At 39.3% G+C, this 18,844-nt stretch overlaps 1 protein-coding gene across 6 annotated transcripts in view; it reads right to left on the bottom strand.

Annotated features, from left to right (window-relative positions):
* The window catches only part of NELL1 (neural EGFL like 1), a 522,694-nt gene that overhangs the window by 359,868 nt on the left and 143,982 nt on the right, over positions 1 to 18,844 (bottom strand). For 5 of the 6 annotated variants that reach the window (XM_029061630.2, XM_029061636.2, XM_029061634.2 and 2 more), the window contains exon 12: positions 13,194 to 13,322. The exons of the other annotated variant lie outside the window; for it this stretch is intronic. In XM_029061630.2, coding sequence (XP_028917463.1) covers positions 13,194 to 13,322 — 129 coding nt within the window. The remainder of the gene's footprint in view (positions 1 to 13,193; positions 13,323 to 18,844) is intronic. 6 annotated transcript variants of the gene reach the window in all.

The following is an 18,844-nucleotide window of genomic DNA, read 5'->3' as shown; positions in this document are numbered from 1 at the left end:
TATTCAGCAGATGGTAACTCTGAATTAATGACCTTGCATGTAAATTTCTTTGTCTCAGGAAAAGTGCTCTCAAATTAAATAAAGGTGTTTTCTGCATTTTTCCAGCATCTCAATATCTTTCAAGGAACAAAGAGAAAAAAGAGGTTGTGTTACCCTTCTTGCACAATCACTGTCACCTTGGGATTGCAATTTTTCTGAAGTGCAACACTTATGGTCAAATGAAAAAAGAAAGACAAGCTTAATTTCCTCCTGCAAAATTAACTTCTTCTGTGTCTGCAAGCAATATGCATAATGATAGGACTGTAAAATGGGAAAGGGCTTCTAAAGCAGATACTAACAAGTATGGCTTCCAAAGTGCATGCTGAAGTTCAAGTGAAAAATGACACAAGCAGCAGCACACCTGCATTTTGCATTCCTAGAAGATCTTGGCAAATGCAGAACAAGACTTGAAAAATTTGATTCCAAGAGCCACAGATTCTTGAGTTCCCTAATTCCCCTCTACTTTTTGAAATTTGCCTCAGGGAGCAGATATGGTCAAATTAGAAATGTTCATTTTTTCCTAAAACCAGGGAAACTCAAGTCTGACCTCTAGGACTAAGTTATAGAGGATGAGGGAACTTTGTTTTCAACTTTTGATGATATAGCCAATAATAATATCAGTGCTTATGGTAATATTTTGGTGAAGGCATCAAGTACTGTATTGAATCAATGATATTTTTTGAGCACTTACTGTGTGCAGAACCCTTGGGAAAGTACAGTACAACAGAGTAGGTAAACATGATTTCTGCCCACAAGGTGCTTACATTAAATCTCCAGTTGTGTATTTCTAAAGTAGACCAGATCAGAAAAGAAGAAGCTAGTACATGGGGTCTAAGGAGTTAAGGTGTTAGATGACTTTAGTGGCTTTCAGCATTTTTGCACTATGCAATCAGCAGAACTAAACTGGCCTGCCCTTTAAAATATGGAGGGGAAGAATTCATTATTTTCTATTAAACAATACACGAGAGACAATAAAAAAGCAGAAATATTTTCAACATAATCAAAATTAATAGCATTTCAATTTTTCAGGCAAGTAAAGGAAGGTATTTATATTTTAAAACATTCAAATGCCTTACCTGGTTTAAAAGAGACTTGGTTCAGTTCCTTGATCTAATTTTAGAGGTACTAATTCCCTTTTATATTAATGTGATAAAAATTTTTTAGAAGTCTCTACACTTTGATTACGCTCAACTCTTTGCTATGCTAGTTGAAGATAGAATTAAAAAGCAAACAACATGGGAAGATTTACAGACCTGTTAGCAGGGCAGCTAAGAATTACTGAAAAACTCATTGACCTTTGAAGAAAAGAAGTTGGTTCAGCCAACCAGAAACTGAAAGCACCTAGGAGGTTTCCAATTAATCTTTCAATTTAAATCCATTTTTTTCCTCCCAAAGCGATTTTGGGTGTGGTTTTTTTTAAATGAAATTCCCATCCATTTGAAGAACTTCTTTCAGAGGCAACTGGTCCAGATCTACCTTTCCATAATAAGAATTAAACTTAAATAAAATCAAAGTCTTCTTGACATTATGCTTTCCATTATCACTTCATTATAGCAATTGAAGGAATTTAAGGGATATTCTAGTGAAATCGCCTCCCTTCAAAAAATAGTACACTTAAACCATACCTTGAAATCTTTTTAAAGATTCCTATTTTAAAATTCCTCTAGACTGTAAGCTCCAAGTGGGCAAGAAATGTGTTTCCAAGCAGTTATTACAGTGCTCTGCAAACAGTAAGTGCTCAAAAAATATCAATGATTGATTTAAAGCCCATAATATGCATAGTATATAAACCAAGGAATACTGAGAAAAAGAGAATCAATTATTTGAATGTTTTGCATTCATTCTTCATTTTTAAACTATTAACAATAATAGCTCATTAGTGCAATTCGCTGCAGGCTAATAATAATAATTTTAAGTGCTTACTCTGCACTGCACTAAGAATTGGGGTAGATACAAAATAATCAGGTTGAAACAATCTCTGTTGCACATGGGGTTTCACATTTAAGTGGGAGACAGGAAAGATATTTAATCCCCATTTTACAGTTGAGGGAACTGAGGCACAAAGAAGTTTAGTGACTTGCCCAAGTTCACACAGCAGGCAAGTGGCAGAGACAAGATTAAAACCCAGGTCCCCTGACTGCCAGGCTTGTGCTCTTTCACTAGGCCATGCTGCTTCCCTAATTTAGTCATCTGGCCTAAAGAGTGGAAAGAGCTACTTGAACACATGGTAGATATCAAATACACTTTTAAATTCTATCTTCCTAGCTACAGTATCTCCTGGAAGGTTTTCTCCCCTTTTCCCCAGTCAAAACCCACAGAAGAGTTTCAAAAGCACCAAAAGCAATTTAAACAAGTCTGAACATGAAAACAGACTCCTTTTAAAGAACTGCACATGAATCTAAGCGACATCAGGAGAAATGCAACTTGTACCCTGATTTAGTATACCTATCTCTGAAAGCAATAATCCTATTAGGTAGAGGAAAACTTCAAATAAATCAGATTTGGGTGAGATAAGCTACCAGAAACTGAGTTCACATGAAAACAGCTTACCTGATCACCTCCCATCCCTACTGCACTGACCCCAACAAGCACTCCATTCACAAAAAGACTAGGAAAACTTTTTAAAGCACTTGAGAATTGATTTTAAAGAGTGTTTGTTCCACCACAGGTCACTCAATCTGCTCTATACTCTAGCATTTGGATAGGATTATTCTGTTCTAATCAAAGTTAATCAAACACTTTTAAAGGTTCCTTAGTTCAGTAAACACCACAATTTACATACTACCTCCAAGCCTGAAACTAACAACTGATACTGTATTTTTATACCTGAAGAAATACTGTTGACATCCTGTGTTGGAAAGATAAGTATAAATTCATAAAAATTGTTACTCATGCATGAAAAATTACTTACTGAGACCAAACCTAGAGAACATTTGTCATCCCGCTCTGATAAACACAAAATATATGTTGGCAAATACTAAAAGAATAATATGAATCAATTGGGACCACTTTTCTTGTCAACCAGACTATGACAGAGAGAGAGAGAGTGTGTGTGTGTGAATACATACACACAATACCAAATTCTCAGAAATGGAGAAATCACTTTTTAAAAAGTGGTATTTATTAAATGTTGTGTGTCAAGCACCGTTCTAAATGCTGAAAAAGTGCTTAGACAATACATAGGAAGACTCCTGACTTTACAAGGACACCCCACTTCCCTCTCTTCCCCCCCATTAGAAAATATGTTTAACCAGTGCATTAGTCAGAGAATCAGGGTGGCCTAGGGAAAAAAGCACAGGCCTGGAAGTCAGCGGACCTGGGTTTTATTCACAGCTCTGCCACGTCTCTGTTGTGTGATTTTGGGCAACTTCCCTATGTCTTAAATGCCTCATCTGTAAAACACAGATTAAGATTCTGAGCCCTATGTGGGACATGGACTGTGCCTAACATGATTATCTTGTACCTACGTGAGGGTTTAGCACAATGTCTGATACAAAGGCAGTCAGGGGACCTGGGTTTTAATCTTGTCTCTGCCACTTGCCTGCTGTGTGAACTTGGGCAAGTCACTAAACTTCTTTGTGCCTCAGTTCCCTCAACTGTAAAATGGGGATTAAATATCTTTCCTGTCTCCCACTTAACAAATACCATTTTTAAAACAAACAAAAAGTAGTGCTTGAAGAGAGTCATTTCTTTCCCAAGAACAGTGTGCCATGCTGGTCCGTGCTCAACAGTTGATTCCCAGTTTTCAGCTACAATACAGTATTGTTTGATGTTATGCTTTACTGTGCTATGAAACACTTTCTTTGCCCTCCTTGCTTTTGGCTACCTATTTTCAGCTGATAAAGCAACTATTAGGTATTCTGATGTCACTCAATCTATTCACATGTCCCACCAAGCATAACACTCTAATGCTTGAAGACTGATATTCTTGATCTTCACTGATGTCCTAAGCTCATGATCTTAGAGTTCAGAACAGTGCTTGAGACATGGTGAATGCTTAACAAATACCATAATCATTACCTTGCCATTTGATATTGAATAGGGCCCATAAATAATGATGATGCACATGCTTGAAGAACCAGATGAGAAGAACTATTGTGTAGTCCAGACCTCACAGCCAAGAGAAAATTGGACATCACTTTATTATTACTGCCAACTCATTTCCGATTCATAATGACTCCATGGCCATGGATATACTTCTCCAGAACGTCCTGTCCTCTGCCATAATCCTCAAACTTTCTAATGGTTCTTCCATCATCGTTGTTATGGTCTCTATCCAGCTAACCATTGGCCTGCTTCTTCCTCGTTTTCCCTGGACTTTTCCTAGCATCAGTGTCTTCCCCAGAGAATTAGTCCTCCTGAATATGTGTCCAAAATATGCTAATCTATGTCAAGTTATTTGGCCTTCCAAAATATCACTTTGGCTTATTTTGCTTTAAAATTCATTTGTTTTTTGGGCAGTCCATGGTATTCACAGAAGCCCTCTCCAACACCACATTTCAAAAGAACCGATGTTCTCTCTATTCAATTTTTTCACTGCCCAGCTTTTGGATTCATACACTGTTACTGGAAACACCACAGAATTGACACTTTGTATTTTTCTGGCAATTGTTACATCAGCACATTTCATGACTTTTCCAGGCTCTTCATGGAAAGTCTTCCTAACATTAATCTTCAGTGTATTTTTTGACTACTGGTTGCTTTGTTACTATCGACCCCAAGAGAGAAAAATTGTCAACTACTTCAATCTTCTCTCCATCCACTACAAATGTATTAAAACTTCCAGTTGTCATGATCTCTGTTTTCTTGACATTCAAATCTGGGCCAATCTTTTTGTTCTGTTCCTTAACTTTCAATAAAACCTCTTCAAATCTTCTTCACTTTCTGTTAGCAGGGTTGCATCATCGGCAAAACGAAGGCTGTTTATATTCCTTCCTCCAATCTTTACGCCCTGCTGGTCTTTATCTAATCCAGCTTCTCTCAGGTATTCCGTATAAAGGATGAACAGACAAGGCGATAAGATACATGTTTGTTTTACACCCTTATTAATGGGAAACCAATCCGTTTCCCCATATTCTATTTTTATTGTAGCCTACTGTTTGTCCTATAGGTCTGTAAACCTTCAGTTCGGTCCAGAGGCTGACACCACACTGCTACCACATTCTGTTCAACAGCTTTCCAATGATGTACTGGCCTTCTTGATTGGGTTCTTGTGTCTATCACTTGTTATTGATCATTGTGCTACCCAAGTAACGAAATTCTTTTGCACCTTTAAACTCTGTGTATCTAATATGACATTTTGGTTGTGTGTATGGCCTCCTTAATGAAGGATAATGAATACTTAACCCAAGTTTTCTTCCAACTTATCAGTCCAGGCACCTGGCTGATTCCATGAAGCAGTTTACAATCCTGGGTATATCCTCTTGGGTGTTGGCCTCTAGGGAACAGTCATCTTGAACACTCTTGAATGACTATTTCTAGGATTTTGAATAATGATTGAAGTGGGTTGAGGTGGAAGAGATTTCCAGAGGTAAGAAAGTGTATTATAATATCTGCATCCCAGTGTTTTGTTGCATCAACCCACAGGGGCCCATGACACAGTCCTGTTTTACTCTCCTGGCAGTGGGGACTGAATTGGGAGGGCAACCTCTGCTCTGCCCTGGCCAGACTTGCTCTCATGAAGTAGTTTCAAGACCTTGATAAATTTTTCATGGCAGCCAAATTGCCTTAGTAGTTTCCAGAGCCCAGAATCCAGGTCTACAAATAATATCAAATATTTTGGAAAAGTGTGACAAAACTGTGTAGAGGTCCTGTTACTGTTCTCTACACTTTCCTATATCTGACATTTGGCAGAAATCACATCTGCTGTACCATGAGGGGGTCCAAAGTCACACTGAGACTCTGGGAGGTTCCGCTCAGTGACATATTTCAGCAGGAGATGCAGGAGGGCCATAGCTAGAGTCTAGCCAAAGATAGAGAGCAATGATTCACCTCAGTAATTGCCACTGACTTTCTTTTAGATCCTTTGTCAATTTCTCAGTGGTCCAGATGTTGAGCAACAGTTTGTGCAAGTGCTAAAGTAAGATGCCTCTCCATGTTTGAAGATTATCAGTAGGTATGTCACTGGATCCAGATGCTTTTCCATTTGTCAACACTGTGATGGCTTTGGTGAAATGTTTATGTTTATGTTTTGGAGAAGCAGTGTAGCTTAGTGGAAAGAGCATGGGCTTAGGAGTCAGAGGTCATGAGTTCTAATACTGGGACCCCCCACTTATCAGCTGTGTGACTTTGAACAAGTCACTTAACTTCTCTGGGCCTCAGTTACTTCATCTGTAAAATGGGGATTAAGACTGTGAGCCTCATGTGGGACAACCTCATGACCTTGTATCTACATCAGTGCTTAAAACAGTGCTTGGCACATAGTAAGTGCTTAACAAATACCATAATTATCATTATTATGTGACAACTTGTCTATGATGAGAATGGATACATCTTCACTTTTCAAAGTTACCACGATGGCATTTAAAGAACCACATAATGTCTCTAATGAAGTGTAAAAGTTTTTAGTTTGGTGCTGGCCTGCTTTGGCATCCCATCAGCTGTAACAACTGCATCAGTCTCCTAGCTTACCTCCCTGCCTCTTTTCTCTCCTCTCTCCAGTCCATACTTCGTTCTGCACCTGGGTCGTATTTTCTGAAAAAAATGTTCAATTCACATCTGCCCACACTCTAATACCTCCAATGGTTACCCATCCATGTCAATATCAAATAGAAACTCCTTCATTGGCTTTAAGGCACTCAAAGAGCTCTCCCCAACCTAACTTACCTCACTGATTTATTATAACCCAGTCTGCACACTTCACTCCTCTAAGGCCAACCTGTTCATGTACTTTAATCTCATCTGTCTCATGGCCGATTCCTTGTCCACATTCTCCCTCTGGCCTGAAACTCCCTCTCTCTTCAAAACCGATAGACAATCACTCTTGCCATCTTCAAAGCCCTCCTAAAATCAAATCTCATCCAAAAGGCCTTTCCTAAGTCCTCACTTCCCCTATTTGCCCTCTCTTCTGTATCACCTATACATTTGGGGCTGTATCCCTATAAGTACACAGGACACAGGTCACACTGATACGAGATGTAAATACACATTATACAGTTCATAAAGGTATCAATGATGCAAGACATGCAAAGGCTACGCTTAATAAGTAGTTTTAACAGGGAAGCATTCTCACACCCCAATCAGTGCAGAAAGATGCCAACATAACTGCACAAGAGGACCGCAGAAAGCACAAAAGATCAACGATGGTATCAGTCATAGTGGTGTCTCAATGGACCAAGTATAGTGGCCCATTTACAAAGGGATCAATATAATAGCATGATCCATCACAGAAAGTCAGGGGTGTAGTTGGAAGGCGAAGATAAGAGTCAAGCAGCATACTAGTGGATAGAGCATGTACACATATATCAATAAGGGAGGTGCTGGACATCGGGATGAGACAAGGGGTCTGGTGCACTTAGAACGCACCCTTTGCTCTCTATAAATCCTTGCATGGCAGCTACATCCCCTGGGGCAGGATGCCTCCAGTGCTGCCTTCCTCACAGAAACTGGGACCGTTTTTTGACCAGTCACTGGAAGGACTCAATGGGGACCCATCATACAATCTCAGCTAAGCAAGGGATTTAAGTCTTCTGCAACCAACGCCTACAATCCCCTAAGCATTTTGATATCCACCCCAACCGCACAACGTTTATGTACGTATCCATCTGAAATTTATTTTAATGTCTGTAAGGTCCCTGTGGGCAATGATCATGTCTATCTACTCTATAGTACTGTACTCACACAAGTCCCTGGTACAGTGCTCCACATAGAGTAAGCAGTCAAATATACATCAATACTGTTGGTTGACTGATTGATGTTCTTTAAATTGGTTTGCAAGTCACAAAACAGTTTACTGAAAGGCTCATTTCTGTCTTTTTTTCTGGTATTTGTTAAGTGCTTCCTGTATAACAGGCACTGTACTAACTGCTAGGGTAGATACGAGCTAATCAGGTTGGACACAGTCTCTGATTCACATGGGGCTCAAAGTCTTAATGCCCATTTTACAGATGAGATAACTGAGGCCCAGCAAAATTGAGTGATTTGCCCAAGATCACACAGCAGACAAGTGGTAGAGCCAGGATTAGAACCCAAATCACTCTGACTCCCAAGTCTATGCTCTACATTAGGCCATACTGCTTCATCTGAGTTATCAGGTACTGCTAAATGCCACCAGATCAAACGATGTAGCTCAGGAAGTAGGTTTTTAATTTCCAAGTCATTTGCATTAACCAGTCTTGGTGTCTTCTCTTGACTGTGCCCAAGGTACTGAGAGCTGCCTGGAACAGCATCACAGAGATATGTCCCTTCACTGTATATGCTGATGACTGCTGTTAGAGTTCCCTTTTTCAGCAGGACTGCCGGGGCACTGCTGCAGAGTTGCTTGCTGGTGTCTTCATGCATTCTTGTAGTCCATTATATATACCTACCTGTATTAAACAGTCCACCAAGGAGAGCAATTTCCAAATAGATTCACTATTTCTCATTAAACCTGGACATGTCCTCTTGCTCACCCATTAAACGCAGACCCTACTGAACATCTATGGTCAAGAGCAAGATGGGAGGAAAAGTAGCCTAGAAGGAAGAGCGTGGGAGTGGGGATCAGGAGATGGAGGTTCTAGTCCCCACTCTGCCACTGGGCCTGGCCTTTTGTGTAAACTCAGGCAAGTCACTTAATGTCTCTGGGATTCAGTATTCTCATCTGGAAAACCAAGATAGGTTATCTTCTCTGTCTCTCTTAGACTGTGAGTTCTGTGTGGTACAGAAACTGCAACTGATTAGAATATCCTGTATTTTCCCAGTGCTTAGAACAGTTCTAGACCATGAGCCTATTGTTGGGAATTGCCTCTATTTGTTACCGAATTGTACTTTCCGAGTGCTTAGTTCAGTGCTCTGCACACAGTAAGTGCTCAAGATATACAATTGAATGAATGAATGGAGTAAGAGCTCAGTAAAAAAATAGACACCTATTTGTCTGGACACACAAGTCATATTCGAAGATTCCATAACACCCTAAGTCCTAAAACTAGACAACCATGGTAGATAAAATTAGGGACCCAAGGAAACAACTCAGGGAAACTTGATTCCTTATTCAGACCCTCTCTCTTTCAGTTGACCTTGTCTTCCAAAGCAGAACTCTCGGTTCATTAGGCATGGAGAATGAGAGTCAGGAGATCTGGGCTCTAGTTCTGATTCTGATTGTGTGATTTGGGGCAAGTCACTTAACTTCGCTGAGCCTTGGTATTTCTCTCCTGTAAAATATAGCTAAAATTTATATTCTCCCTCACCCTTAGTCTGTGAGACCTGTGTGGGACAAAGGACTGGGTTCAATCTATCTTGTATCTAGCCCTATGTAGCACAGTGTTTGGCATAGAGTAAGTGCTTAATAAGTGCCATCATTATGCCTTTAATAGCCTCTAAGTGACAACCCATTGTAGTGTTGAGGAAACTTTCACTGATTCTACCATCGGTATGCTATATATTCAAGAGATATTGTAAAGCCTCAGATTCAAATTACACACCAGCTTTCTAACTCACTGACATAATGAGACTAGATAGTCAGAGACTACTGAGGATAAAAGACCAGCTAATTAGTTTATATAGATTTTTGTACTTTTTTTCCTCTATTACTACTAATTTACAGCTAATACCTCAGGCACTATTTAGGCCCAAGACATTGAAAAAGTTGTCACCCAGAAAAAAAATTATGCTGCTTTCTCCAAGATTCTTAAAACACAAAAATGCAACTAATGCAGTTTCAAAATAGAAAATGTTCTGTTTTATTTAGAAGATACAAAGTGAAAAGATATACTGAGGACTGTATCATAGCTGACAAAGGGTCTCATTATTATCCATTGATTTGTTAGAAATCCTGATGGCATCTGTAGAGCAGTTTCTCCTACAATCACTACCATTTAGAAAGACTTCCATAATATACTGTAACTCCACTGCTACCTAGAAAGTTAAGGTAAATTGAAAGCTTTTTGTATCTCTGACCACTGAGACCATGAATAGGCTTTTGAAAATAGCCTGAACAAAGCAGGATGCCTGTTTCATTATTTTGTTTTAATTTTCCAACCAGCCTTGTTCATCCTGGCTGCTGCAATACAGGTCATTTTCATTCCATTTATGCCTGGTTAGAAGTATCCTACCAGGGCAAGGAGGGTGAATCACTGAAACTTGGTCCATACAGTCATAGCCCTTGCTACAAAAATATACATCTTTTTAACTCCCAACTCAATGGCTGCAAAAAAAGGGATTTTTAGACAACTCTGAAAAAGAAAGAGGCAACCAAAATAGGAGTCATACAGAAATGAGAACTAAATCCAAATCACTATCTCCACAGGAACCTCGATGTTGTGTAATCAGTGTTGTATTTTTTAAGTCCTTATCATGTGTCATGCACCATTCTAAGTGCTGGGAAGGATGAGATAATCAGATCAGACACAGTCTCTGGCCCACGAAGGGCTCACAATCTAAATAGATAGGACAGCAAGTATTGAATCCCCATTTAACAAATGAGATAACTGAGGCACAGAGAAGTTAAGTGACTTGCCCAAGGTCACACAGCACTTATGTACATATCTTTAAATTATGTATTATAAATTATTTATTCATATTAATGCCTCTCTCCCCTTCTAGACTGTAAGCTCATTATGGGCAGGTAACATGTCTGCTAAGTGACATATTGCATTTTACCAAGCGCTTGGTACAGTGCTCTGCACATAGTAAATGTGGAAAAAGTCCTGACTTGGGAGTCTCGGCTCTGCCACTTATCAGTTGTGTGACTTTGGGAAGTCACTTCACTTCTCTGTGCCTCAGTTCCCTCATCTGTAAAATGGGGATTAAGTCTGTCAGCCCCAAGTGGAACAACCTGAACAGTGCTTGGCACATAATAAGCGCTTAACAAATATAAAATCACAAAATGATGAATAATAATGTCAAATTCAGAACTAAATTAGATAGACTTTTTCCAGGTAAAATAGCAGGGAGAGGGTTTAAATATATAACTCAGAGAGCCCAGGATTTGTTTTCCCATAACAGAGACATGTGGGATTACTCTGCAATCAAAGTCTATGAAAATTAATATTCCTACAACGCATGAAGCATTCTCCCAAGCTAGGAAGGTAGAGAGTATGAGAAATAAGCAAGAAATTCCTAGAATTAGAAGCAGGTTATGAACTAGGAAATGGGAGACTACTCAGAACTGCCATCACTCCAACAGAGAGCAGTCCACAAAGTAGCACCAAAGAGAGGCAGTTAGAGTCAGTCGGCCAATTAAACATAATTTATTGAGCTCTTACTGTGTGGACAGCGCTGTACTAAATGCTTGGGAGAGTACATAGTATATAACAGACATATTCCCTATCCACAACAAGCTTATGGTCTAGATGGGGAAAAAGACATTAACATAAATATATAAAATTGCAGATATGTGTTGTGGCTCTAGGAGAGGGGAATGAAATGAGGGAGTAAGTCAGGATGATGCAGAAGGGAATGGGAGAAGAGGAAATGAGAACATAGTCAGGGAAGGCCTCTTGGAGGAGATGTGCCTTCAGTAAGGGTTTGAAAGTGAGGAGAGTTCAGGTGGGAAGATAAGAAGTCTATTTTAGACATGTTAAATTTGAGATAATGGTAGGACGTCCAAGTAGGGATGTCTTCAAGGCAGGAGGAAATGCAAGACTAAAAAAAGGGAGAGAGATCAGGGCTGGAGATGTAGATTTGGGAATCATTTCTCAAGAGAAGGTAGTTGAAGCTGTGGGAGCAAATGAGGTCTCCAAAGGAGAGGGTGTAGATGGAGAATAGAAGGGGACCCAGAACTGAACCTTGAGAGATACCCACAGTTAGGGGATGGGAGGCAGAGGTAGAGCCTACAGAAGACTGAGAATAGCAGCCAGAAAGATAGGAGGAGAAGTAGAAAGTATAAGAGGAAAGTCAATGAAGCCAAGGTTAGATAGTAACATGTTTTCAGGACCCTGGTTGACAGTCACAAAGGCAGCTGAGAAGTCAAGGAGGATTAGGATGTAGTAGAGGCCATTGGGTTTGGTGAGATGAGAAGGTGAGCAGAGGAAACTATTTATCAATTGCCTCAATTATGTCAGTGAGATTCTATTTCAGAAAAAAAAAGACTTTAGTTGATTAATTTCTTTCCCAATAATAGCAATGCTTACATCATTCCTTAACCACTTATGATTAAGTGAATGAGAACAAGAATAGACACAATTTGAAAATTTAATATTAGCAAAGTCTTTAGCCAAAACAAAGATCAATAAACAGTTGTATAGAGGCCAGCATAGTGACAGATGATAATGGCTGAAATGAGAGACTATGAGAAACACCATTTCCATCATCGATTAATATCTAATGGGTTAACCAGAGTGTGACAAGCTCCTAAAGAAAACGTAGAACTCTAATAGAACTTCTATGAGGAAGTTGCACACCATGGGCTAAGTAAATTCACAAATCAATGGGTTATGAATTATGCACTCAAAGCAAAATTAAGAAAGTGGAAGTTATCAATGCTCACTGAGACCTAGACCTTACTGAGACCAAGACCTAGACAACTAAATGGGAAATACCAGTCTAACATCATCTTACAGTGAAGTAAACTAGCAATAAAGGATTTATAACAACATCCTTTTCCAAAAATGAGCACCTCATCATGAAAATAAAGATGATGATCCCTCCTAGATGACTCTGGAGAATTACATGCTTAGGAAGAGATTCACTGGCAAAAGTAGAGTCAGTCATTTGCTGTCTATCCCAGTGTTGCTAATCACTTCAAAAACGGGGCATAATTTCCAAACTTCTTTAAATGTTTTTGCATTCCTACGGTATTGAACAAGCTACAGTTCCCATAAATATGCATTTTGGGCTACTGCAAGGTATATTTTCCACTATATTGTCAACTCAAGTTTGCAGTTAAGATTTCCAGAAGGCTTCATTATCACAATCACCAGAAAAACAAGCCCCCAAAAAGGCCATCACTCTGCAACAATTCACAGTACAGTCCACTTCTCAGTGGGATTCTAAATAACTTCATTAAATTTCTTGTTTACCTTCACAATAGGTGGAGTCTCCTTGGACAGAGACATAACCGTTCTTACATTCACAAGTAGCTTTGGAGTTCCAGTTTTTGCACTCGGAATTTTCACCACATCTATGTCCCTCGGCACAAAAATTATGGCCTGAAATATGAAGTATAAACAATCCATTAGTTGAACTGGAGGAGGAAAAATCAGAAGTGGTAAAAGTGTGAAAGGTGTACTTTCAATGGGGCATATTTTGGGGAAATTATCCAGACATGGAAAAGGCTGAAACCCAAAACATTCCTTTTGGATCCTAAATCAACCAAGACTATGAATCCTGTAGTTTCAGTGATGTCAAAAGGACCTTCTACTCCTGAGAGTGACCTGCTACAACTCTTTTCTGACTTGTCACCTCCGTTACAGAACTCGTTCATCAATATGAGTAGGGTGATATCAAGTCACGATATTAAAAGACACTTAAAATGAAAAACAATATTCTCCAAAACTACAGCAAATGCTAAGATCCTCTGCTGGGGAGATGTCTATTTCAGCTGTTCACAGATAAACTTGGCCCATAACCCTGAGAATTCATCTACCCATGCATAATAAAGTATTAAAACATTAAAAATATTTTTTAGTTCTTCAGACCAACACAGAGAATGGACTATTATGGAGATCAATCAATCAGTGGTATGTTATTGAGTCCTTACTATGTGCAGAGCACTGTACTAAACATTTGGGAGAGTACAATACAACAGAGGTGGTAGACGTTCACTGTACACAACAAGCTTACAAATGCAGGCAGAAAATGAAACAGAATCACTAATGTTGGTCTCTGCCTGTAAGAGAATAACCTCCACAGGGCAGGGAATGTGTCGTATGTTTATTCTGCATTTTGCAAGCATTTAGTACCATACAGCACACCAAAAGGGCTCTCAATAACCATTACTGCTGCATTTCTCTGTGCATAGATGTCCAAACATTGGCACTCTCTCCTGGTCTCACTCAAGAGATGAAATGATCTCCATAGTGGGCCTGGGGACAATGTGAATCCTTTCCTTGTTACAGAATTTAACTCACTGAGCTGGTTACAGTGCCTGGTGCAGCACAGTCCATAGAGCCCATGAACTTGTGTGATCCAGGCTGGAGCAAGGCAAGATTCATTCATTCATTCAAAAGTATTTATTGAGTGCTTACTATGTGCAGAGCACTGTACTAAGCGCTTGGAATGTACAATTCAGCAACATATAGAGGCAATCCCTGCCCAATGACGGACTCACATAACTGAAGTGCAACACATGAGCCCTTATGGTGATTCTGCCATCATGCAGTACGAGTATTCCTCATAAGAAATACTCCTTGTAAGAAATATGTCCACTCCCACTAAAGTGGTTGTAGGGACACTACTAGCCCACTGGCAGCTGAGAAGCCTGCAGTTGGGGTTATGCACCACAGGAATGTTAGCTCATAGTCTGGAAAATATCATAGAAAATTAATAATCAAACCTCCCTTGCCCTGCATTTTCAGGCCCTGCATTCATCACAATGAGCTGCTCTACCTATGGTGAATTTCAAGAGATTATTACTAAGCTGATTACTGTTCATTGTTCCAACAAAAAACAAGGATTTCCACCAGTTACAATTCTAAAATTTTCTGACAGTTATTACTCCTATACTTAGTTTGAAAGGGTCACAATAGCTATCACAACTAGTATTCATTTAAAGGGAAATGACATTTTCCTTAGCAGGGGAACAGTTTTTAGGGCCCACTTCCATCTGAACAAAAAAAATTCCTTCACTTCATGGGCCAGTATTTCTCAATAAGTAAGCCACCATGCTCTGTTCTTTCCCCAGGAATCTCAACCTATTCCGTTTATATGTATATACTTGAAAGAATTCATTTCTGACTTTATCTTTTTTTCTCTTATTCCAAGAGAATGCACTTTTTTCACTTATAGGCATTTGACAATCTTGTGCAAAGGCATTTAGAAATCAGTGTTTTTTCTCTCCATCATATTTAAGCCACTGAAACTTATAAACAATATGGAGAGGTAAATTCTGACTCAAGGACACATAAGTGTTCATTTTACCTATTGATCCAGATTACAGATAATTTCTCCCCTTGGGCAAGATTTGAAATTCTTTTTCAGTCTATCTAGCTTATTCGAAACAAAGAATGTTATCACAGTTTTTCTGTTAAACGGAGTTCTTAATGTCTGCTTGGGTTTCTCACTGTTAGATCTCTTTCAGCTTTCCAAACCCCTTGGGCATTGTACAGTACAGTGCAAAATATCCTCTTTTAGAATTGAGCAGATGCTATCATGCTACAATTTATGTGTTTTTCTCTCACCCAAAGCGTGAAAGCTTAGTACCTTTTACACTGCTAAGTCATTTCTTCTAAACACCATTCCACTCTGCCCTTGAAGACCTCCACTGAGTTTCTACTTTCCCCTGGCAATAGCCCTTTTCATTACTGCCAAGCTACTCAAAAAGTGACAATTCCCTTTCTTGGTCATTTAGAGGTCAAGAGATTCAGACTAATCTGCTTGTCATATCTTAAAATGTCTGCTTCTACTGCTGTGAGTTCTCCAAAGTCATAAATCCTCAATTAATTCTCCAAACCATGGAATATAGTTAAGGACTTTGTCTTCCTTATCTGGCACCTCTAAAATTCAGTACTTTTAGGATTCAGATTTTCCCTCTTCCATTGCTCAGTCTGGTGACATTACAGTCTTTCCTTTCCTAGTCTTTCAGGAAATATCTTTTTTTTGTTCTACCACTGGTTAGCATCACTATCTGATTTAGGATTTGACTCAAAATCGGCTTTCTAAAATCAATTTTATGTTCAGTCTCAGAGCTGCGACAATTTGGCAGAACAAGACAAAAAAAAAAAATGTTCCAGCTCCCTAACTTAACTATATTTAATTAGCAACTCTAGAGAACCCTGTATTGTAGTCTTATAATTAGAATCTTACACTGACAGCACACCCTGTTCCATCTGGAGCTTAGCATGTGTTTGTTATTAAAGATGCCTGTTAAGGCCTATTCATCACACTATTATCAGATCTGTATTTTACTACCTGAAAATGGCTCAATATTCAATGGCACATGGGTGCGTGCGTGTGTGTGTGTGTGTGTGTGTGTGTGTGTGTGTGTGTGTGTGTGTGAGAGAGAGAGAGAGAGAGAGAGAGAGAGAGAGAGAGAGAGAGAGAATGTGTGTAAAGGCACACATAGATATGATTGAAATACACATATGGATATATATGGCCTTATAGATTATATGTATAGGTACGTAAAAAATGCAGTACAACATTTCTGTTCATTTATTTCACTTTAAATACCTTTTCTATTGACTTTTCAATTGCAAGACACCTAGAGTCAGGAGCAAGGCTGAGAAGGAAACTGCAGTTTGAAAGAATTCAACTGAACTGCATAAAAACTTAAATAGTAGAGATAATCTCAACTAATTTCAGTCCAGCACAGATGACAAAGCAAGTGAGCATGAATTAAAATTACAGATAAACACATTCAGAACAGATGTTGGGAAGGGGCCTTTTCATGCCAAATATCATAAACATGCAACAGGGTCCCCCGAAGTCATTCAAGACTTTAAAGATGTAATTAGAGACTATCAGGAGGGAAAGAAAGTACTGAAGAATGTGTCAAGATTTTTTTGGGTGGGGCTAATGGCGTCAACTTTTTCCCCAAGTATTTCTGATTCTCTTTTGTCAGGGTTATTGGTTTGTTTTCTTTACCCAACAACACCCCAGCTGTTCATAGATAATATTTCTGCTGATTGTAAAGCCATATTCTCATTTCTTCTGCTCCAGGCAGCAACCCGGATACCATTCCACTCCCTACCCAAATCCCTTGTCTGAAACATGAATTCAAATTGAAAATGGACCAGTGACTGCTATAACCATTAGGGTAAGCTAATGATGAGGATAAACAAATTTCATGCTGCAGGCACCAACTATCCATAGGAGTCAGGGAAGAATTGCAAAACTGATCAAGAACATCTCAGGTAGTGTTACCAGTTAGTCACACTTTAAACACTTATAATTACTAGGCATAATCTCTCCAGTCCCTTTACTCACCAATAGTTCTGTTGTGTATTCTTGTCCAACTGCTTCATGGCTCTTCATGGCTCAGAAACAATCTGAGCTATCCCAGTAGCTGTGAAATTTAACACTCTACCCCAAAGAGGGATGATTCCTGTTTTTTCAGCATAGGTCACTGTTTCACCCAAAATGACAGATTCCCAAGTTTATTCCAATTTTCACTGTTTCATCCCATAAAATGGAAATCCATCCTCCAGAAGCTCTCCCTAATTAACAGAGAACTACTCCTCACACCCCCAATTCTAACACTCCATCTTTTATCTATAAATGGATATCAATCTCCCTCCAGGACCTCACAACAACTGGCAAAATACAAAATGACAAAGCATTAAAAATCTGTTCTGTGGTTTGAAGCTATGCTTCAGTTGATGGACTTGTAGCCATGGTTGTGTCATTGAGTGAGACCCTTGCAGTCGTGCACACTTTGTCCATGAAAATATAGCAATGCAGGTTTTCTTGGCCCTTGGTTCTAATCTCAGCTCCTGCTGGGATCTTGAACAAGTGCTCCAGGTTCCTTATCTATATAATGGGAATTAATCCTACTCTCTTCTACTTAGACTGTGAATCCCATGAGGGACAGGGATTATGTCCAACCTGATCATCTTGTATCTATCCCACAATTTAGTACTGTGCTTGGCACATAGTATTTAATAAGTATCAATTGCTCAGGCACCCGTGGTTAAGTGGGGAAAGCAATTATCTACTTTCAGTTTTGCAGTAGTGATAATTTGTGAGTCATCCACAATCTCTTGCCCAGAGGTAAGAACTGATAAAAAGTTGGGAGGAAGAACAAGTGCAGTCTGTGTTCACAGCACAGAATACTCCTGAGATCTCATCAGCAGCAGGTACTTCTGGGCCCTCACCCATTTTGTATGCCATCACTGAATATGATGATCATAGCAAATTAGCAAATGCTTAGAACAGTAAATAACACATAAGGAGGGCTTAAATACCATTAAAAAAGAGGAGAGTCTCTGCCCCTTTGTTAACAACATATTGACCCTTTGAGAAGTATAATAAGTTGCCTTTGTCTCTCTGTCTTGAGGCTGTAGATCCTGCCCAGGTTGATTAATCCCATCTTCTCCTACAGGTTTTCCCACACTAAGCCCTTATTTCCCTTACCTATGCTCTCCTGTTCTTCAATCAATGATATTTATCGAGTGCTTACTGTTTGCAGAGCACTGTATTAAGCACTTGGAAAAGTACAATCCAACTGAGTTGGTAGACACATTCTCTGACCACAATGTGTTTATGTATATAGGGGAGACAGACACAAAAAAAATAGAGGTATGTGCACAAGAGTTGTATAGAACCAAGTATATAACCAACACAAAAAAGAGAGCGAGTTGGGTAGAAGAAAGCTTAGTCAGGTACTATACCACTTGGCTGTCTACCCCTTCCTTTAGCACTTTGATACCTACCTCAGCCCCATGATATTTAACTATCATTCTCTACTATTTCCCCGATCTATTACTTATAATAATGCCTGTCTCCCTTTGTAGATGTAAGCTCCTTGTGTGCAGGGATTCTGTCTACCAACTCTTCTGTATTGTACTTTCCC

This window comes from Ornithorhynchus anatinus, chromosome 3 (assembly GCF_004115215.2).
Source record: "Ornithorhynchus anatinus isolate Pmale09 chromosome 3, mOrnAna1.pri.v4, whole genome shotgun sequence".
In the NCBI taxonomy this organism is placed as follows: Eukaryota; Metazoa; Chordata; class Mammalia; order Monotremata; family Ornithorhynchidae; genus Ornithorhynchus; species Ornithorhynchus anatinus.
This window is presented reverse-complemented; position numbering and strand designations above follow the sequence as displayed.